The sequence below is a fragment of the Sarcophilus harrisii genome, chromosome 6 (genome assembly GCF_902635505.1).
Source record: "Sarcophilus harrisii chromosome 6, mSarHar1.11, whole genome shotgun sequence".
Taxonomy (NCBI): domain Eukaryota; kingdom Metazoa; phylum Chordata; class Mammalia; order Dasyuromorphia; family Dasyuridae; genus Sarcophilus; species Sarcophilus harrisii.
Genome location: NC_045431.1, coordinates 97,167,752 through 97,191,379, shown reverse-complemented (window position 1 = coordinate 97,191,379; position 23,628 = coordinate 97,167,752). Strand labels below are relative to the sequence as shown.

At 33.1% G+C, this 23,628-nt stretch overlaps 1 protein-coding gene across 1 annotated transcript in view; it reads right to left on the bottom strand.

Moving 5' to 3' along the window:
• ANXA10 (annexin A10) overlaps nucleotides 1-23,628 on the bottom strand; it is a 71,967-nt gene that overhangs the window by 44,579 nt on the left and 3,760 nt on the right. The window contains exon 2 of the mRNA XM_003773089.2: nucleotides 19,842-19,936. Within this exon, the coding sequence (XP_003773137.1) occupies nucleotides 19,842-19,936 (95 nt within the window). The remainder of the gene's footprint in view (nucleotides 1-19,841; nucleotides 19,937-23,628) is intronic.

The following is a 23,628-nucleotide window of genomic DNA, read 5'->3' as shown; positions in this document are numbered from 1 at the left end:
TTTTATTCTGGTTTGGTTTGTATTCAATGGCAATGTGAGATCATTCTCCATTCTGAGATATGTTCATGATTTCAGAAAAGAGCATGAGCTGAATGTGTGTAAGAAAAATGCCTCATTTTTGGAGGAAGTGGGGTTTTAGCTAGGCCCTGGAGGATGGATATGACTATCAGAAACACGGAGTATTTATGGGGGTAGAGCATTCCATATGGTAGGAATCTGCAGGAGCAAACATAAAGGAAAGCATCTTTGGAGAGACAATAAGACCAGCCTTGATAGACTGCAGATCCTAAGTAATGGGACATACAATTAGAGAAGTAGAGAACTGAAAATAAGATTTTGAGTACCATGCTGAGAAGTATAGAGTATGTCTTGTTGTTACAGAGGAGGTCAGAAGAAATAGCACCATGAAAGTTATATGCATTAATGATTACAGCTGAAGCTGTGAGAATGTATAACTATTTTAAGAGTAGAAAACCAGAAGAGAAGGTCTAAGTGAAGATAGGATAAAGAAACAATAAAAGGTATTTGGGGAAGTAGAGGCAGTTAGTGGATAAAGTAGACTGGAATCAGAAAGATCTAAATTCAAATCTGATGTTACATACTTACTAGCTGTGTTATCCTAAGAAAGTCTTAGGGAATTCCCTGTGAGGAAACTTTTTACCAAAGCACCTGAGCATGAACTCTGAAAATTTTGATGTTAGAGTTGCAGGCACTAACATGTAAAATGACATCAAGGGGTCACTCAGCCAGTATGTATCTGAAGTATGATTTCTAACTTATTATTTTCTGATTATTCAAAACCAAAAATTCTTAGCTACCAAGCTATGCTACTCCTCCCAATAAGCAAATATTTATTCCTTTCCCCTCCCTCAGCACCCCCAAACCTCAATGTCATGTTCTCATGGGTTGTCATTACTTTCTCTAGTGAAAGAGTTCTTAACTTGGGGTTTGTGAACATTTTTAAAAGGAGATTTCAAAAATTATATCTTAATACAATTGTTTTCCTTTGTAATTCTTTGGATTTTGTGCATTTAAAAGCATTTGTCACCTTAATTTGTGATGTTCATTTTATGGATGGGACTTTAAAAATTCTAAGGCAGGAAGCATTTTGCAAAGAAAAAAGTGTTGGACTTGTAATACCAGGGAAATTCAGAAGTAGAAACTGGTTTAAATTTAAAATGGAGAATTTAATAAGCTAGTTGACAGAATGGGACTATGCTTCAAAGTACTTGGTACCAAGGAACTGAGGCACAGAGTTTATATAGGATTTTAATTATCAAATCAAGCAGGTGATAACAAAAGCAAAAAGAATGCAGTTAGGTAATTTCCTTATTTATCATCAGGCAGCTGTTATACAAGAAAAATATGTTTTTTTCCAGCCTAAAGCAATAACAGGATACATACAATGGTAGGAATGGGTTTAAGGGGACCTTCCAGGATCAGTATTTTCAGAAAACAATAACTGATCTTATCTGTAGAAGCACCTTACATGTGTGATGGTCAAGAAAGCAGAACAAAAACAGGCAAGATTACTGCTTTTCACTTTGATCTAGTGTGTGAAGTGGCTAAATTCACATTCTCATGAGGAATTTACAGGGTCCTTTGTGGTTCAACAGACTTAGAACTAAAGACCTATGTTTGAATTGGGTTATTGTTTCTTGACCTTTCTGACCTTGGGTAATTCATTTAATTTTTATGCGCCTCGGTTCTTCATCTGAAAAACGAGAGACTTGGACTCAAAGATTTTAACCCAAGTTCTAACTTTAAATTTATGTACATGAAATGCAGTAGGAAGAGGACATAGGCCTATAACAGATTTCATGGAGAAAGTCAGGCAGTCTTTTGAATAATTTTTGAAAGAAAATGGGAAAGTAGAATTGTAAAGAAATAATGCTTTTAACAGGCACTCAGTTTTGTGAGAGTGGTGAGAATAAAAGCCAGATTGCAATGTATTAAAAAAGGAATAGGTATTGAGAAAATGGAGAAAAATGTTTACATTTGTTATTCATTTATGATTTATGGTAACGATATAAAGAAAAGAGTGAAAAGGAAGCCTGTAAGAAGAAAAACAAAAAGTTGTTTTTCAAAATGAATAAAATCTGCAATCATGAATGCAGACCAGAAAGAGCCAAATACTTCCTCAGAGCTTTGGCTAAAAACACAGACACAGACATACATGTTCACAGAGAAAATACAGCACACAACTTAGCTAGTGATACCATGGAAAAATCCCTGGCTAGGAAATGAGAGGTTCTCCAAATGCAGAATGAAGGATTTGGACTTGAGAGTCTTGAGGTCCCTTCCAGCTCTTTATCTAAAAATCCCTTAATCTCAGTTGAAATGCTTGCTACTTTGACTAGATGATCTTTGAGGTTTTCCCTAGATCTGATGGTATTTTTGTTTTTCTTAAAGAAAAAAAAAATCTTTTGATCAATTCTGATGGACCTGGCCCTCTTCAACAATGAGATGAACCAAATTGAACCAGCTACACCCAGAGAAAGAACTTTGGGAGATAACTATGGACCACTAGATAGAATTCCCAATCCCTCTATGTTGGTCCACCTTCATTTTTGATTTCCTTCACAGGCTAATGGTACCCTATTTCAAGGTCCGATTCTTTTTGAACAGCAAAATAACTGTTTGGACATGTATGCTAACATTGTATTTAATTTATACTTTAACATATTTAACATGTATCAGTCAACCTGCCATTGCGGGGAGGGGATGGGGGGAAGGAGGGGAAAAAGTGGAACAAAAGGTTTGGCAATTGTCAATGCTGTAAAATTACCCATGCATATAACTTGTAAATAAAAAGCTATAAATAAAAAAAAAAAAAGAAAAAGAAAAAAAATCTTTGTTAAAAAAGAATTTAAATTGTTAGAGCTGGGAGGGACTTTAGAGATTGTCTGGAACCACATGAAATTAGGCTAAGAAATATCCTTATCAACTATTTTTTTTAATACATCAAGAAAATGAGGCACAGTTGTCAATTGATTTGTTTAAAATTATAGTGCTGTTGTTGATGACAAGTCAGCATTGGAACCCATTTTTTCTTAACTCTTAGTCCAATGATTTTCCTACTAGAGAACAGTGAAGCATAAATTTTAATTGATCATTAATTGTTAAACTTTGATACACATAAATATACATAGGTGATATATATGTACCCACATATATATATTTGTGTTACATATAATACACATAAACATATAACTAGATATAGATATAATTTAGAGTAAGGTTCAAGAAACATTTAGATGAAATCTGGTAATTTTATCACCAAACTAATTAATAATCATTAAGTAATGGAAAAATAAATTATTCTTTCTCAAGGTTCAATAATCATCACTCACTCCAAATTTTTTTTAAGCTTCAAGCTTATATACTACAAATATAAATCACCTCATTTTCTGACCTTTATGCTTCTTGATTACAGACAGGGGGATGTTGGAGCCATCTCCAACCAGCTTGAGTGTTAAATTTTCAGTGTTAGAATTTTCAGTGCATACAAGACAATAGTTTTGTTGATTGTTTAAACTTAAGAAAGTGTTAATAATGGAAAGTTAAGTGTATTTGAATCCATTCCCTCTACCTTCCAGCCCTCCACAGTGGTTCACCAAGAAAACTCGATGTTGCCATCTAGAGATTGCTTGAGCTTAATAAGAAGGCAGCAGAAGGTTCACAGAATTAAATTATCACCAGCCTGGAAGCCACTGCTATTGTGTTGCTGCTAATAACTGACATTTCAATAGTGCTCAAAGGTTTGTAAAATGCTTTACATCCATTAACTCACCTCCTAACTTTCTGTGGATATAAAAGCAGATTTGAGGGAGTAGGGTGTGTTTGTATCAACATCCTAATTTTACTCTAATTTGTAAGCCTTCTCTAATACATGACAACTCTCTACCTTATATGCCAGACTGTCTTGTAAGTGTATTGGATCTCTCAGTTTTAAGACTGCTTTCAATGCCTTATTGCTATTGGAACCAAGACTTAACCTATTTAGGACAAATATTATTATTGTGATTTTGTACATGAAGACAGTTAGGTTCAAGAAGCTTCATTTCTCTAAGGTCACATAGTCAATAAATTAGTGAAGTAAGAAAAGTCAGGTCTTCTGAGTATGATGTAATATGATTTTATGGTCCCCTGATTTTAGGGAGGTTTCTATTCTAATAATAAGTCGTAAGTCCTAAATCTTCTGGTTTTGGAGTCTGCCTCAGGAAACTCCCAGGCCAATCTGTCTGATTCCCACTCCTCAGTCAGATAACTTCTGGCATCAGGAAACTCCCATAGATCAAACTCAAGAGACAATAGTAAATAGACCACTCCTCAATTCATTGTTGACTGGTAATCTTGTCAGTGAGAACCCAAATTCTGGAGATCACTTCTCCTTCCTACCTATGAGCCATGGAATTAGTATATTAATGATTAAAAGCTGGAAAAATGTGTCTTCTTGCTCTTTCTTTTTAGAAATTCAATCCACTTTGTAATGGAGTTATTTACAATAAATTTTGCCCTATGACTAGGAGGTGGGTTCAAGCTTGCAAATTCTCTTGAGATACTTTGTGACACCGGTCTATGACCCCAAACTTTTGGGGTCCTCTTTCCCAATCTCAGTAAGTATGAATCTTGTATTCTTGTATTCTTTCCTAAACCATTTCCTAAGACATTTCTACAAAAACTAAGTTTAAATTTGCACTCATCACTTCCTATGCATTTTGCAGTTCCAGCATCTTCTTTGTGACCAAAAAAATTCCTTCTTGTTCCATGTTGTTTATCTTAAACTTTAAAAGTTTTCCAGCTAGGTGGTGCAGCAAATATGATGATGGATTTGGAGTTATAAAGACCTGAGTTCAAATCCTTACTCAGAGACTTCATAGAGGTTGGATTAAGAGCAAATCACTTAATCTCCATGATCCTTCATTTCTTCTCATCTGTAAAATGGGAATAATAATAGCATCTACTGGATTGTTGTTGTAAGGGCCAAAGGAAATAACAAATACAAAGTACTTTGTGAATCTTGTATTATTAACATGTAGCTACCTTTCTGTGGGAATACCAATAGTCCCCTAGATATTTTTTTTTAATCATAAAAGGTTTCCTTGTAAACCAGCTTTACTAATCTTCCTAATTTGTTGTTCCAATTTACTAATGTTTCCATTTTTTTATTTGCTGTCATTTTTTAAAAATAGCTTTTTATTTACAAGATATATGCATTGGTATCAGCATTGATAATTGCAAAACCCTTTGTTCCAATTTTTCCCTTCCTTCCCCCCCACCCCTTCCCCCAGATGGCAGGTTGACCAATACATATTAAACATATTAAAACATAAGTTAAATATAATATGTGTATACATGTCCATACAGTTATTCTGCTGTACAAAAAGAATCGGACTCTGAAATAGTGTACAATTAGCCTGTGAAGGAAATCAAAAATGCAGGCGGACAAAAATATAGGGATTGGGAATTCAATGTAATGGTTTTTAGTCATCTCCCAGAGTTCTTTCACTGGATGTAGCTGGTTCAGTTCATTACTGCTCTATTGGAACTGATTTGGTTCATCTCATTACCAAAGAGAGCCACATCCATCAGAATTGATCATCATACAGTATCGTTGTTAAAGGATATAATGATCTCCTTGTCCTGCTCATTTCACTCAGCATCAGTTCATATAAGTCTCTCCAGGCCTTTCTGAAATCATCCTGCTGGTCATTTCTTACGGAACAATAATATTCCATAATATTCACATATCACAATTTATTCAGCCATTCTCCAATTGATGGGCATCCATTCAGTTTCCAGTTTCTGGCTACTACAAACAGGGCTGCCACAAACATTTTGGCACATACAGGTCCCTTTCCCTTCTTTAGTATATCTTTGGGATATAAGCCCAGTAGAAACACTGCTGGATCAAAGAGTATGCACAGTTTGATAACTTTTTGAACATAGTTCCAAATTGCTCTCCAGAATGGTTGGATGTATTCACAATTCCACCAACAATGTATTAGTGTCCCTGTTTTCCCACATCCCCTCCAACATTCCACATTATCTTTCCCTGTCATTCTAGCCAATCTGACAGGTGTGTAGTAGTATCTCAGAGTTGTCTTAATTTGTATTTCTCTGATTAATAATAACTTGGAGCATCTTTTCATATTTCATAGAAATAGTTTCAATTTCTTCATTTGAAAATTGTCTGTTCGTATCCTTTGACTATTTATCAATTGGAGAATGGTTTGATTTTTTTATAAATTAGAGTCAATTCTCTATGTATTTTGGGAATGAGGCCTTTATTAGAACCTTTGACTGTAAAAATGTTTTCCCAGTTTATCACTTCCCTTCTAATCTTGTCTGCATTAGTTTTGTTTGAAACTTTTCAAACTTTTCAAACAAAAACTTTTCAATTTGATATAATCAAAATTTTCTATTTTGTGATCAATAATGATCTCTAATTCTTCTTTAGTCATAAATTTCTTCCTCTTCCACAGGTCTGAGAGGTAAACTATCCTATGTTCTTCTAATTTATTTATAATCTCATTCTTTATGCCTCATACATTTATCAAAATGAACCCATTTTGATCTTATCTTGGTGTAAGGTGTTAAGTGTGGGTCAATGCCTAGTTTCTGTTTGCTGTCATTCTTAACGAAAATCATGACATTAAGGAGGTGATGTTATGACATGTAAGTGAATTGGATTTAAATGAGGAAAGACTGTCCAAGGTCACCTGCCTCACTTTCCCCTCCAGAGCCATCTGAGTCCAGGGACCCAGATATAAATCAAGATGGATGGATATGGCCTTGGATACAATGGGAGCCAATGGCCTTTTAGAACTGTCTTTAAAAGGTCTCAGTTTGACTAAATTGAGGGAAACGAAACTTATGGAGGAAACTATGGGTTAGATTGAGAAGTATTTAGTGAGATGTGGTTGCGTCTGGGAACTTCATGTACCGGAATCAGGAGCTTTAACTAGTCTGGAACTTTTGTAGTATCTAATCAATGGGGAATCCAGGGAGGAACTGAATTGTGTCCAGATGGGAGGAATTTGGTGCCACAGTTCTCTTAATGTCCTGACCCAGTTTCCCTAATTGTCCTATTCAGTACTCTGCCTCAGGTTATAACCATTCCCTCTTAATATTAGGATAAAGGTCTTATATCTTAGACCTTAGGCTATAATCATTCCATCTTAATGTTTGGTGGGATAAGGGTCTTTATCCATTTTAGACATCATTAGACTATCAGGAGCCTCTTCAGTACCTCTTTCCATAATGTCATCCTAGGTGCTTGCCTCCATTAGGTCATCGTTCTTGTAACCCTATAAAAGAATTTTGTATCTGACATTTACTCTTGATTCTTAGAGACAATAGTCTCATTCAGCCCTGGGACCAAACCATGCATCCATTTGGTCCCAGTAAACCTCTCCCTTTAAATAACTTATTAAATTGTTGTCTAATCTCTATCCTGCCTCAGTTTCTTTGGCATTACAGAATGGCCTCTCAAAGTTTGTTTTGGAGATCTCTGGAGATACCTGAGACCTTTTCAGGGGTATCTAACATCAAAATCATTCTTATGCTAATACTATGACATTTTAGAATTTAATACATTAACTTTCAATAACTCATATAAACACTTCTTTTTGGAGTCCTCAATAATTTTTAAGAGTATAAAGGGGTCCCGATACCAAAAATTGCTAAAATATACCATGATTATATTTCTTATAAAGCAAATCACTAAGAAATTTTATAGTATAATAGAAATGTGAGTTATTGCTGTTATTCTTAAGTTTTTCTGAAATTATGAGGTAATTATTTCTATCTGCTGATCATTTACCTTTGATCTCATAATATATTTGGTATCTTTGAGCATAGTTGCTAATATTTTCATTTTGGACTAGACCTGTGAAATTTATTGGTTTAGTCAGTCAATAAATATTTATTAAGGACTTATTATTGATAGGCACCATGTTAATTGCTAAGGATACAAAGAAAGGCAGAAAATAATTCAAAACAATCTAATCTAATCTAGTATACAAACAATTGTGTACAAATAATTGCAGGATTAAAAAGAAGTAATCAATAGAAAGAGGAAAATAGAAATAAGCAGACTGGGCAAGGCTTTCTAGAAAAGGCAGGATTTTAGCTGGGATTTGGAAAGAATGAAGGAAGCTATCATATTCATGCTAAGGAAACCCCCTTTACCAGAGCAGATCAGTCCAAGTTCTCCAAGTCTTATAGAGTTGCTTAGAGTATTGAGAGATTCAATGATTTTCCCAGGGTCATACAGTCATCATATGTTGGGGAAAGGGTTTGAACCTAGCCCTTTATTCCAAGACTGATTCATCATGCCATAATACCTCTCTCCCTATCATCATAGGTAACACTTAAGTGTAAGTCAGAAAATTGAATTTTGACGAAATTTTAAAGGTACCTACTATATTCTTTTTTTTTTTTTTTTTTGCTAAGGCAATTGGGGTTAAGTGACTTGTCTCAGGTCACATAGCAAGGAAGTATTCAGTTTCTGAGGCAGGATTTGAACTCGGGTTCTCCTGACTTCAGGGCCAGTGCTCTATCCACTGCATCATCTAGTGGCCACTTACCTACTATATTCTAAGTATGGTCTAAGCTCTCAACAAAATTCCATCCTATATACAATTTGTATACAAGTAAGCAAATACAAAGAATATGCAAAGAAATATAAAATAATATCACATGTGCAAAAGCATTAACAATCAGGGAAATGAAGAAAAGTTTCATTTAAGAGATATTACCTGAACTATATTTGAAAGGAAATTTGAATCTTTAATTTAGGAAGGTTATATCATATGCTAACATGAGAAATTTAGTAGGGCAGATTCTTTTTTGAATAACGTAGGCTTTAGACAGGGCCTGCCAGTAGTTGGATTGTAGGAAAGCATGTTGAAATGATATAGTAGTTGTGTTGGAGGTAAACCCCTATTTAGGGGAAAATAAGGATTAGGGTGGGAAATGATTCCTTTTCCCACCCTCTTATTCCTCTAAGATTTGATCACATAATCTTTGGGTTTGAATGTCCACTTTTAAGACCATTGGGGACCCTCATCTCTCCTACAATCCTCAACACCTTTAGAGCCTTTTCAAGACAGGAAGTAGCTCACAAATCATGGTCCTTATTCAATCATATAGGAAATGCTCCCTAACCAAGATATAGGACAAACTTTGCCCCAGGAGAATGAACTAAGCTATTCTGTGGCTTGCTCACTGTGCTTGCTTGACTTGCTATTTCCACCCTCTTGCTTATTCTTTACCTACAAAATTGTGTCTCAAAATGTTTTCTTATTTGTTTTGGGACTGTGGACCTAAACCCCCAATCTTATCTATTTTCTTCAATTTGATCTATTGACCTTGACTTCAACACCAGCTTTGCCTTTAGTATTTATTGTAAATTCACCTCACATTCTCTAACATTTCTCCCTGGATTCCTACCCTGCATCTTATTCTTGCCATTCTCTCTGATGGCATGGTTCAGTTCCCTGTCCCAAACCTTCAAAGTCTCAGTCAGCCCTGAAAATTTAGTACTTTACATGATGTGCATCACAAATAGATCTTCAAATACAATTTGTATTACAAACTTGCTTGTGAATTAGGGCAAATTTCATTTCTAAGAGCGATAGTAGCAAATCCAGATAAACTTATAAACTCAACAACAGTTCAGTTTCAATAAATGCCTAATTCCTTGAAGGAGAAAAAAAATAATTGAAGATATCCTCAGGATACTGAATATAATTAATATGGTAGATAGAATAGCAATAGGAAAGAAGCCTTAGATATTTTGTAAAAAAGAAATTTTTTGGTCAAGAAACAATTAGTAATCTTCACTGAATGCACATTAGCTACAACTGACAACCACTAAATCACAAATGGAAAAGAAATTAATTCATTAAGACATTTCAGTACTGACACCATGCCAGTGGGAAAATGGATTAATAGTGGGAATGAAGACTAATTAAAAATTACCCCCTGCAATGTGAAACAGGATGGATGTGGTGGAGAGAAGCACTGAGAAACAAAAAACTAAATTGTCATTATTTGTGGATTTTTTCCCCTAATTGTCTCATGATATAATTGAAAGAAGGCAGCTATATATGTTCCAACCAACTTACTAGGAATTTACTTTTCCCTAGGAAATTCCCTAGGAATTTACTTCTTCCTTTTCCCCAAATCTTTATTTTTTTCTTCTTCTTCCCATGTCCAATTTGACATTTCTACAAAAACTAGAGAAAGCATATTTCTAAATTAAAAATATATATATTTTAATTTTCTTTTGTGTTTATACTACCACATTAAATTTTGCCCAAAGCAGAAATAAAGGTTTTACTTAGCTTTAAGTACTGACTAATAACAAAGTTGGGGATGAATAAGACTCAGTAACCTTGATAGTGAGGTGGGCCTTGGGGAGGAGCTTTAACTAGAAGGAGCCTGAATTACTATAAACCTTGGAAAAGGTAAGCTACTCCCTGAGGTAAGCAGTCAGGGTCATTGATAGGATTATCCTGTCCTTAAATGGTCTTTTTGTTGTCTTTAGGAGGCCCTTTTATTATCCTTAAGTAGATAGACTCTTGTTCAACCTTGTTGAATTCCTTTCATTGGCAATAATTATCATGACCCCAGAGTTAGTGTACACAATCAGAAGGCCAAGCTATAGATGTCAACCCCTGAGATTATATTTCTTCATAAAAGAACCTATTGGTACCCCAGTTCTTCGCTAACTGCTTTTTGGGAATTTAGCCTGCCAGTCGATGGAGAAATAAAATCTTTGCCTCTTTATTTGGAGATGCTCTAAGCCTAAGTTCAGTACAAATTCTTTTGAGACAACTCAAGACACTGGCTTAAAACCCCAATATATTGTTGGGGTTCAACCTCCATACCCCAGCAATAAGAACCACAAAATATTTCACCTCACAATCCTAACACATTATTCTATTCTGGAATTTGATTAAATTGTCCTAAGTGCTGATCTTTATTATTCTTAAATAAAACATAATAAAATATAATATAAACAATAATTTGAGCCAATAAATAAGCTATATTTATTAACAAATTAAAAGTGGATAGATGTTAACACCTTAGAATTGCTGTAATTTGTGCTGCAATGATTTTATTTTGGCCATGTGTTTGGGAAGGCTTACAGCAATCAAGGACTATCTCGTGAAAGTCCCTTGTTTCTTTTACCCAGTCCTTGTATTTTTCTTTCCACCAATATTACATCTTTTCTGATAGTAAGGATAGGTTATTTTGCATCTGAACAAGAATGTAATACCAGAAAAACTGAGGCAGACAGAGATAGGTATTAAATCTTTAATGTGAGAGTCAGGCTAGCTGACTGAATGGAATACTTGTTCAAAGCATTAGGCCCAGATACACCAAAGTAGGGAACTTATATAGGGTTTTAACTAAGTAGGATTTAACAAAGGTAGATAAGCAGGGTGAGGATGCTGGGAGGATGGACAAGCCATAATTCCAAGAAAGAATCATCACTTAATCCTGACAAGATTAGGGTCAAGATAGGAAGGTCATGGACAAGAGGCAGCGAGGTGAGGGGCAATACTCAAAAGGAAAGGGAATTATCCTAGCAAGAATTGAGATAAAGCACCTGGAGTTTATGACTCAATTATATACAAGGGTGGTCAGAGCTCCAAGGTTTTTTTAGTCCTAAAGACAAGGAAGGAGGGGAGGAAGTGAACATAATTTTTATTTATGATTTAACAGAGCATGCCATATACATTCACTCTCAAGCTGTTTTGATAAGCAATTGAATTTCCACCCCCCTACATTTTGGGACTTTATTATTGTCTTACTAAAGTTTATTTTTCTTATTTTTTTTTCACTTTGATTACTCTGATATCAATTAACTTTCTTCCACTGCTTCTATACTGAAGATTATTCAATATTTAGACCAATAAAAACCAATATTTAAACCAAAATAACCCCCCTCCCCCCCCAAAAAAAAAAAAACAACAACTCAACATCATAAACAGAATCTTGATGTGTACCTGAAGGATTGAGTCTGAGAACTGAATGTTGGCCACATAAATGAGTTAAAATAATTCACCATCATTATTCTACTTGAGTATTTGGCGAATTTATGAGGTTATTAAAATACACTTTTATTTTATTTCATATGTATATATTTATTAGTATTATAAACCAACCTGAGACACTTATTATTATTGATTGGGGCAAGTTACTCAACTTCTGTCCACCACACTTTTCTCAAGGGTAAAATGGGCCTCCCTCCCAGGATTGTTGAGTGGATCAAATGAGATAAAGTATTTAGCAAGGGGCCTGTCATGTAGTACATGTTTAATAAATGTTTATTCCCTTTCCCCAGGTTTTGAAACTTTATTGATTTTTAAAATTTAATTATTAATTATTTCTTTCTTTCCTCTTTCATTTTACTTTATTAGTTAAATAGTTAATTAAAAATCCATTCCTTATTATTGGAAATGATCAGTTGGATGATTTCAGAAAGGCTTGGAGAGACTTAAATGAACTAATGCTAAGTGAAGTGAATAGAACCAAGATAAATTCTACACAGCAAGAAAAAGAAGATCAACTCTGATGGACTTGCCTCTTTTCAATGAGGTGATTCAGGCCAATTCTAATAGATGTGATGGAGTCATCTGTACCCAGAGAAGGAACTGTGGGGACTGAGTGTGGATCACAACATAGGATTTTTACCTTTTTTGTTGTTTGCTTTTTTTTTTTTCTTGCTTATTCCTCCTCCCCATACACACTTTTTGATCTAATTTTTCCTGTGTTACATGATAAATGTGGAAATATGTCCAGAAGAATTGCACATGTTATTGTATTACTTGCTATCTAGGAGAGCAGGATGGAAAAAGGAGGGGGAAAATTTGGAACACAAGGTTTTATAACGGTGAATGATGAAAACTATCTTTGCATATGTTTTGAAAATAAGCTATTTAAAAAATCCATTCTTGATTTGCACATATTTAATCTATTTTGGATTACTTGCTATCTAGGGGAGGGAGTAGAGGAAAGGAAAGGAGAAAAGCTTGGAACCCAAGGTTTTCAAGGGTGAATGTTGAAAACTAGCTTTGTATATATTTTGAGAACAAAAATGAATAAAAAGCTATTATTTAAAAAAAAAATTCATTCCTTTCTCTTACCCTCTAATTTATTTTGTTTCCCAGATTAAAATTTTTTTCTGCACTGTTAAGGGACAGGTCAGTTCTCCAAAAGCCTCCAAGCTGTGGATCATAACACTTGAAGCATTTACAAGGTAGTCTTTGCTGACACAAGTGTTGCGAACTGGGAATGAGATAAATTGGAGGCAGAGGGAAAAGGAGAGAAGTCAGACAACTCAACAGCCTCTCAGTCTCCTTGTATCATCCTATCACAAGAGGAGATCCATTCTGCAGTTTTGGCTTGGATCTCCAGCAGCCAATTGTCAGATGGCTCTTGTGTATTCCAACAGCTCCTGTATTCCAACACTGCACACTTTCCTAAAAAAAAAGATTTCTTTACCTTGTTCTAATTCTATTCTGAAATTAATTTTTAATTTTTATTTTTTCACTCAAGGTGCGTATATACTTAATTATTCCTTCTTTACCTTCTTGATATTTTTTTTAATAGAATACAAGCTCCCAAAATACCATATTTGAGTTTTTTCTTTTAACCAGCTTCTATTATTATTGTCTTTATAACCTACTTCTCTCATTTAAAGATCCTTTACATTTAGTCCATAATTCTTTTTTTTTTTTTTCTTTTGAGAGGTATTGAGGACTGGATAAAATGTGTAGTCCTCCTTTTGTTGGTTGTATTATCCAGAAGTCACCATTGTTTACTTTATTTATTTGTTTTGAATGGAACCAATAGCTTGAAGATTACTGCTCACGGAACAGAATATAGAATCTGTCACCACACTATGGTCTGGGGAACTTTTGTAGATTACATGGAGTTCATAATGAAATCCTGATAAGAAGCATACCTAGTGACCAAATTACATTTACCATTTATAATTGTCTTAGATAATATCAGAGAGGCAAGATGGAAGGAGTTAAAATAATCTTAGCCTTGGATCCAGGAAAATCAGTGTTTAAATTTCACTGTGGGTACTGGCAAATCAATATACTCTTAATAGCCTGGACAATTCTACAAGAATGAATAAACAGATTAAGAGAGTATTTATTAAACACTATAGGCAAAACACTGTGAGGGCTAGACATTCAAATAATAACTAAAACAAAAACAAACACTTCTTGCCCACAAAGAGTTCACAACTAAATGAGGAAAATGTTATAAATTATAGAGGCAAAATCTAGGTCTGATATCAGAGAAAAACATTCTAACAAACAGAGCTTCTAACAGTATTTTAAGCTGCTTCAACAGTTAGTGGGTTCCACTTCCATGGCTATTTTCAACCAAAAACTGGATGGCCATTGTGGGATAGAGAACCATGGGCTTTTGTTATTGTTTAATTTTGAGCATTACTAAATGGTCTCCCATTCTAACTTAAAGATTCTGTTAGTCAGAATATTTGTTTTATTAGAAGGATTTTAGAAATTATGAGATTCACAAGGCAACATAATAAAACCCAAGAGCTATTAAAACAATTTGCATTACTTGACTAGAGGTAATCTTGATTTACTTCTGCCAGAAAATAGTGAAATCTGGGAGTTAATCATTTCCAAAAGACTTCTTGAGAAGATGCCTTAGCATATTGCTATATTTACTGTGTAGCTCATAAATAACTATGAATTCAAGTACAAGGCCATGGAAATTGACTGTGGTTCTGATATATTAATAATTGATAAAGCTATCTTTCACAATATATCTTTACTCAGAAGAGACACAAATCAGGTCTTTTTGTTACCATATTTTTGAATGTGCATGTAAAAATTTGTTCATAATAGAAATTCAGAGGTTTCACATAAATAACTTTTTTCATTCTTTGTATATTGACTTTGTGGTTGAAGGTTGTTCAGTTCATAATATAAAAGAACACAGGAAATACATATATTCACCTGAACCTTTGGAAAAGTTTTTTGAGACTGCAAAGTGTTAGAATCCTAGTGTTAACTCATTAGAGTTGATAGAAACAGTGCTTAGGTAATTGGTTTACACATTAAAGCTCATTAAGGGAATTCACACATTAGAGTTCACAAGTTTGGGAGATTCCCAAGTCAGTATTCAGTATGAAACAAGTTTAAACCTCCCACAATCCCACTTTCTCAGAGGAGGAGTCAACCTTTGGGTTCACACCTTTAAGAGATCATATATAAGAAGCTCTCAGTCTCAGGGAGGGTCAGTTGGAGATACTGAGAGCAAGTCAGTGAAGAGTTCATTGAGGAGACTGAGAGCCAGAATTCAGTCGGGAGATTCAGAACCAAGATTCAGAAAGAGCTGGAGGCTGAAGTGGCAGATAAGCTGCAAGAACTCTTGGAACCAAGGAGGGAGATAGGCCTCTAAGAAAACTAACCAGGCTATTTTGGAAGAGACAATAAAAGATTTGAACTTTTAACAGCTGGCTGCATTTGAGGTGATTATTGATCTGAACTGAAACTAAGGCTGCCTCCAGAAACCTCTCCAAGAAACCTATTCCTAGAGAGAACCATTATATTTTAGAAAAGAACATTATAGCGAAGAATTTATTAAAAAAAAAACTCATTTAAATGTAACTATAAACCAAGACTGTACAAATACATAGAATAAAACAAAATTTTGCAACAAACTTCATTATTTATTATTTTAAATGATATTTATAGTAATACTAACAAAAATTACATATTTTTATTTTCCCTTTTAATTTTTTTTTTTTGATTTCTGGATAATTTTCCTTTTGTTGTTAATGTTATATTGTTTACATATCAACATGTGTGTTGGTCTAACTTTGCTTTTTTGTATTTGATATCATATCATGCCTTCCTATATTTCTCTATGTTCTTTACGCAAGGTAAGAATGCTACTGTCAATATTTGTGCATAGAAAAACTATCTTCCCTCTTTTAATCATATCCTTAGGGCATTTTCATGGCAATGGGTTAAAAAATTATTTAAAAAATTGTAGCTTTTACTAAGTAGTTGCCATAGAATACCAGAGGACTTGAGTTCAATCCTTTCATTTTATAGATGAGGAAATTAAGTCAGAAGTTTTAGCAACTTGCCCAGGCCTAGTGATGAAGTATCTGAGATGGAATTTAAACACAGGTCTTTCTGACTCCAAGTCTAGCATTCCATTTACTACTCCACACTTCATATTGCTTTCCAAAAAGACCATTGCCAATTATTACTTTTCCAACATTTGTAAGTGTACCTATTTCTCCAGGGTCACACTAACAATGACTTTTTGCATTTCAGACAATTTTCAATTCAGTGGGCATGAGGTGATCTCTAATAGTTGTAATTACATTTCTTTGAACATTAGAAACATTGAACAACTTGTACATTGAACAACTTGTCAGTAACCTTTAATTTGTTTTGTGAATTGTGTATTCACAGCCTCTAGCCACTTATTCCTTGATGAGAGGTTGGTCTTATTCTTAACATTTGAGGTAATTCCACCTAGAGTTGTAGGTGGAACTTTTTTTTTTTTAATCAAAACATTTCTTTTATTTAATTGTTGACTTTGACAAAACTCTTTTATGTTTTCTATGTTGTTTCCTATAATTTCATTGATTTGTTGCAAAGTGTTCTTTAGTGGAATGTAAGCTCCTTGAGAGCAGGGACTATTTATCTTTGTACCCTTAGTACCTAGCATAGAGACTGGCACATAGTTGAAGCTTAGAGTATATTAATTGCATTGAATAATTATCACAGTTGACATTGCTGAATTGCACATTGTGAATATGCAGAATGACTTTCCTGGAGAACCTTGAATATTTGAAGTTACTCAGTTAATTTTTATTTTATTTTATTATTTTACCATGAAAATTAGTCTGTTATGTCAACGCTGGACCATCATGGTATCTGTCACTGAAGCCATTGAATCATTGTCATGAAAATTCTAAAATTCATATTAGTTTGTGTAGCATTGACATTTCAGTTAGCTGTGAAGTTACCTCTGTCAAAATGATTCAACAGTTATAAACTCTTAGAAACAAATTTTCTTGAAATGGCTGCCAATTTTTTTTTGGGGGGGGGTTATTTTATTAAAAGACTTTCTAGGATTACAGGTAAAGTAAGCAAGTCTTTCATGTACATTGAAAATTCTGATGCTATTTTACCTATAAGCAAGAGATATTTGTATGTATGTATATTTATCTTTATTACCTTTGGATTTATTCTATATATTTGATACATATATGTATGTGTACATATATGCATTTACATATAAACATATATCACATATATAAATACATATAAATGTAGATGCATATATACAGGCATGATTGTCTCTTTTACTAGAATAGGAGCCTCTTTTGAGAGGAATTATTTCCTTTGTCCTTATATCTCCAGAGTTTAGCTTAGTATCTGGCACATAATAGATGCTTAATAAATACTTGTAGATTGAGCAATTGTAGAATGGTGTAGAATATTTCTTGGAGAAAGCATTCCTCAATACCTAGATCAGATCAGAACATATAGTTGCTCATTCTACAACAGTGCTCAAATTGAGCAATAGATGAGCAATATTTATTCATATATACAGTATAGCATAGAAACAGCTTTAGCAAAGTAGTCCTCTAGATACCCTTTCAGAAATTTAAAAGAAAAATTATTAAAGGGCAAAAGATGAGGTGTATGTCAGGGAGTCCTATGGCATAACATAAGTATTTTTATTTATTTCAGTTGTTGCTAATGCTATGCTACTATTGAATTGCCTTTGATAGGGATAATGATCACTTCTAAAATGGAGAATTTGCCCAGAATTTTGAAATAGTTGAATGAAGCCCTACATGTTCTTAATCTTTTTTTTTGCAGAAATGTGATGGATGTCAGTACTTGGAGTAGGAGATTGTCATTTTTTACCTTTATAGCTCCAATACTTGCATCTATTTGATTCTGGATATTTAAAAAGTTGCTAAATGAATGAATGAGCCCAATGCAAGATTCATACTGCCACTACAAATGGATTTAGTGATGGGCCATGAATAATGATGAAAAATACTTGATTTATTTCCCATGGACCAATGATAATTTGAATTTCTTAGTAGTATGTTAAAGTGAACAATTCAGAGCAAAAAGTCTATTAAATTCTTTCTATTTTCAAAAGAAGAAACAGTATTATTTTTAATAAATATAGAAATATTCAAAGTAGATTATCATCTATATCTAAAATCAAGGGACTATTTTATAGCTGTAGGATTTAAAATACTATGGGAGATTTACTTTCACAATTTAATAAGTTGTCTACTCCATGAAGATTTGATATGTAGTATAAAATTTTTATTAACGTGTAAAATGTATTTATTTCTCAAATATGGATTTTCTGTCTCTGAAAAACAAGAGAATGAATTGGAAAAAAGTTTGTTTTCAAAGGAAAACAACTATTAAGGCAATTACCTTTTGTGAAATAGGATGTATTTCAAGATACACACATGCACACATACATACACACACACAAAGATTGTCTTATTTTTACAAAGGAATGTGCTCCTGGATTAAAAAGAATTTTAAATGATTAAGCTGCCAGATAAGCCCCACTAAACTGTTTTTACCTGCTGTGATGTTTAAAATATACTAATACTCTTTAAATTGAACCTAATCAGTTTATAACATTGCGTCAATGGGAAACACTAAGTACATTAAGCTATTTCTCAATTTCCCAAAATAAATTCAGTTTGTTTTATTCCTGTTCAGTTTTGGTCCCAAATTAATGTTCTCTTTATACATGTACTGATATATCAAGTTTATGTTTTATATATGCAAATACACATTGCAATATGGATAGTAGACATTCTTCATCTACTTGGTTTTTCTTGTGTACATAATTAAACCCAAACCTTTGGATTATTATAGATTTCCTTAAAAGTCTCTTTTATAACTTGATGCAATGAACCCAAGGCCATCCACAAACAGGAAAATTTGGTAAGTACTTGTTTCAGAGCTTTTTGATTTGACAAGTTTCAATTCTAAATTATTGGCTTAAATTAATTACATGACAGGCTACTTGGTGAGACATATTTGAATTTTGAATGTGAGTGCTTTAAAATGTTATTGATAATATTTAGTACATGTTGAGCAATTTCTAAACTGTCGATGAAAGATCCTACTTCTCACTGGTCTTTAATAATATTATTTCATGAGTACAAAGCCAGGAAGGAACTTACTTTAGTTGAAGACAAGGATGGCAGGGAGGTGGATCATATTGGAACAATAAAAATCATTATTTCTCAAACTAGTGATTATTTCTATTCTACTCCTGTCTTCAAACTTTACAAATGTTCATTCGTAGTGCAATATTTATAATATAATTGGATCAACTTGAAACATATAGTTGTCAAAATGAAAAGAATATTTCTTGGAGAAAGCATTCCTCAATACCTAGATCAGATCAGAACATATAGTTGGTACTTAATAAAGCCTTGTTAACTTGAATTATATTGTTAAGAATAGTGAGAAAGCTTCTGGGATGATGGCGACACTGAAAGTATTTCCCCTCATAATATAGTTCATATTCCTTGGAATTAAATAAAAAAGATTTTCAATGTGATTGATTTCAGATGGATACTGGCTGACTACCACTTCAGCAATCATCAGTATGCATGTGATGAAGAAAAACTCTTTTGTTATCAGTCCTCATTTGTGTACTGGAGAAATCTGCCAGGGTGAGAGAAAGTAAATCATGGTAAGCTGATAGGCTTGGTAACAGGAGAACTAAAAGGACAAAGACACAGTTCTTACCTTGCCATACATGCTTTGATATGCCTCTGCGATCATAATCCTTTGTGCATTACAGCGCTGAGTTAAAATATCAATCAACATGTCTTTGTTGCAGTCTAAAAAGAGGCAAAACAATATTCCAAGATTAAGACTTCTATTTATCTATATGTATGTACAACATATAGATGATATTTTGCAAAAATGAATCCTTACATTTCCATGAGATCCTTAATTCACAAGGAGATGTCGAATGAGTTCATTAGAATAAAATAAAATGAAAAACTCCTGCTTCTTATTTCAATATTTTAGCTACTACTGAAATCTTTCCTTTAAAAAAGGGAGATGAACAATTGCTTATTGATGTTTCCAAAGGCTAGTTGTAAGCAAACTTGTAAATTGGTATTATGTCCCCAGTAATCTCAAACTCTTTTTGTAGTATTTCCTCCCACTTTTCTGACTCTTTTTGGTATCCGGTGTCCCTCAAATTTGCCCCTACTCCATGGACACATCAGATTCAGAAAAGAATTTTATATTTATCTTTAATATTAATTTTAATAAATCCTTTTTTATATTTGGAGAATAGCATGTTATTATTTTTTGTTAGTCATCTTTATCTGAAAGTAGATAAACCAAGAATCTTCTAGGGAACTATGGGTAGAGAATTTAATTTCTCTAGTTCTAGTAGGTAGTTGTTGTTCACTCTGAGTAGTAAGCTCTGACTTCTGGAACAAATATATTCCTTTTCTGACATGAAAACACTTTCAAATATTTGAAGAGAGGCCTTTTGTCCCTAGATATATCTTCTCTTCTGTAGACTAAAATCCATTTGTTTCAGATGATCATCAGGTGGCTTCCATTTTCCCATCAAGTTCTTCCCCTCACTATTTCTATTTTTATTCCTTTTACCACTTCACATAGCCATTCCCTCCATTTTAGATAAATCACAAGGTCTCAGATAGGAGTGGTTAGGGTGACCATTAAGTCAACAGATATTTCTAGTAACTAGTGTCTTATTTCCCTCTCTTCCATAGGGCTAGCTGCCCTGTAAAGAATAATTGATCAACACTTATTTTTTAATATTTTAATCAATATTTTGAATCTTGCCTGTGAAGCTAGTGTCTTTATAGAGACTCCACATTCTTTTAAAATGTGAAAGCCAATAGACTAAAAACCAATTCGAAATTAAGTAATATGATTAAAAAAAGTGTGGGTTAAACAATAAATCATAGAAACAATCCATAATTTTATTCAAGAGAATGACAATAATGAGACAACATATCAAAACCAAAGAGACATAGTCAAAGCAGTTCTTAGGGGAAATTTCATATCTCTAAATAGCTACATGAATAAAAATAAAGCAAAAATCTTCTAGGGAACTATGGGTAGAGAATTTAGTTTCTCTAGTTCTAGTAGGTAGTTGTTGTTCACTCTGAGTAGTAAGCTCTTCTAGAATAAATATATTCCTTTTCTGACATGAAAACATTTCCAAATATTTGAAGCGAGGCTTTTTGTCCCTAGATATATCTTCTCTTCTGTAGATATATCTCCTCTTTCCCTAAGAGGAGATCACTGAATTGGGCTTGCAATTTAAAAGGTTAGAAAAAGGAACAAACTTTAAAAAATTAAATACCAAATTAGAAATTTTTAAACTCAAAGGAAAGGTTAATAAAATTGAAACTAAGAAAATTACTGAATTAATTAATAAAACTGAGTTGGTTTTATGAAAAAAATCAACAAAATAAATGAATTTTTGGTAAATTTGATCAGAAAAAAAGGAAGAAAAAAAATCAAATAACCATCTTCAAAAATGAAAATGGTGAAATTACCTACAATAAAAAAGAAATTAAAGGAATAATCAGGAGCTATTTTGCCCAACTGTATGGCAGCAAATTTTACAATCTAACTGAAATGGATGGATATTTACAAAAATATAAATTGCCCAAATTAATAGAAGAGGAAATACATTGCTTAAATAGTTCCATTTTAGAAAAATAAATTGAACAAGCCAATAATGAACTACCTTAAAAAAATCTCCAGAGTCAGATGGATTTACAAGTAAATTCTATGAAACACTCTAAAAACAATGAATTCCAATTAAATTATTTGGAAAAACAGGTAAAGAAGGAGTCCTGCCAAATTCCTTCTATGACACAAATATGGCACTGATACCTAAACCAGGAAGAACCAAAGTAGAGAAAGAAAATTACAGATCAATCTCCCTAATGAATATTGATGCAAAAATTTTAAATTAAATATTAATAAAGAGATTACTATCACCATAATCTGCCATATCAATAACAACACCAAAAAATCATAGGATAATCTCAATAGATGCAGAAAAATTCTGCAAGATATAGCACCCATTCCTATTAAAAAACTAGAGAGCATAGGGATAAAAGGAATTTTCCTTAAAATAACCAGTATCTATTTAAAAACAATAGTACTAGAAATGTACTAGAAATTGTACTAGAAATGTTGGCTTTACTAATAAGAAAAAAAAGTAATTAAAGGCATTAAAATAGGCAATGAGGAAATAAAATTATTACTCTTTGCAGATGATATAATGATATACTTATAGAAACAATTAAATTGCACAATATAAAATAAACCCACACAAATCATCAGCATGTCTATATATTACTGACAAACCCCATTAGCAAGAGATAGAAAGAGAAATTTCATTTTTAATAACCATAAACAAAATAAAATATTTGGGTGTCTACCTGCCAACACAAACCCAAGAACTATACGAACACAATTACAATACACTTCTCACACAAATATCAATTGCTCATGGATAGATTGAATTAATATAATAAAAATGACAATTCTGCCTAAATTGATTTACTTGTTCGGCACCATACTAATCAAATTGCCAAAAAAATTATTTTATAGAAGTATAAAAAAATGGTAACAAAAAAAATGTGGAAGCCATAGAGAAATCTTCCAAAAGACTAATATTCCCTGCAAGTTTGCATATATCAATAATATCTGCCATTGTTATGTATCTTTTAGTTTGCTATAGTTTAGAGGCAAAAGTCTATATGGGTTCAATGGTATCTCAAGGATAGTCAACTAAGAAATCTAATGTAAAGGCTTTTATCTAATGAAAAAATGCTTAGGGTAGAATTTGTATTTTCAAGAGAGATTGAGTATATATGGCAAAGGTGCACTGATTAAACTGCCATTTTAATCTTTGTAGATCTGCTTCAAATCAGATGTTTTCATAGGGATTGCTTTAGATGAATCCTTGAAAATAAATAAGCATTTTAAACATATGAAATGTTTTAAACTCATTGCTGGCCATAATATATTTATTTATATTTTAATATTAGGAAGTTGTCTGCATGACAAAGTTGAAATGTGTTTGTATTCCAGGTCCCAACTCAGTTAACTAGTGTCAGCCAATGAAAACTGATTCTAATGGTCCTAGAAAGATTTTTAGAAACTGATGTGGGGTAAAGTAAGCTGAACCAGGAGAACAATTTATACAATAATGAGACCATAGAACACTTTATACAATAATGAGACCATTATAAAGGAAAATAGCTAAGAAAGACTAAAAGAATAAAGAATTCTGATCTGTATCACCCATGGTTGTAAAGGACCAATAATATAACATGTAGCCTACCTCCTGACAAAGATGGGGAGACATAGTACAAAATGATAAGTATATGTGATGCAGTAATAGGGTTTGAATCCCCCATATATATATTAGAGTTTTAGACTAGTGTCATGAGTTATCTCAAAAGAAATTGTAGATTTAGACCATCTCTAAATCAAGAAACAAAGGTGAATTCCAAAAGGG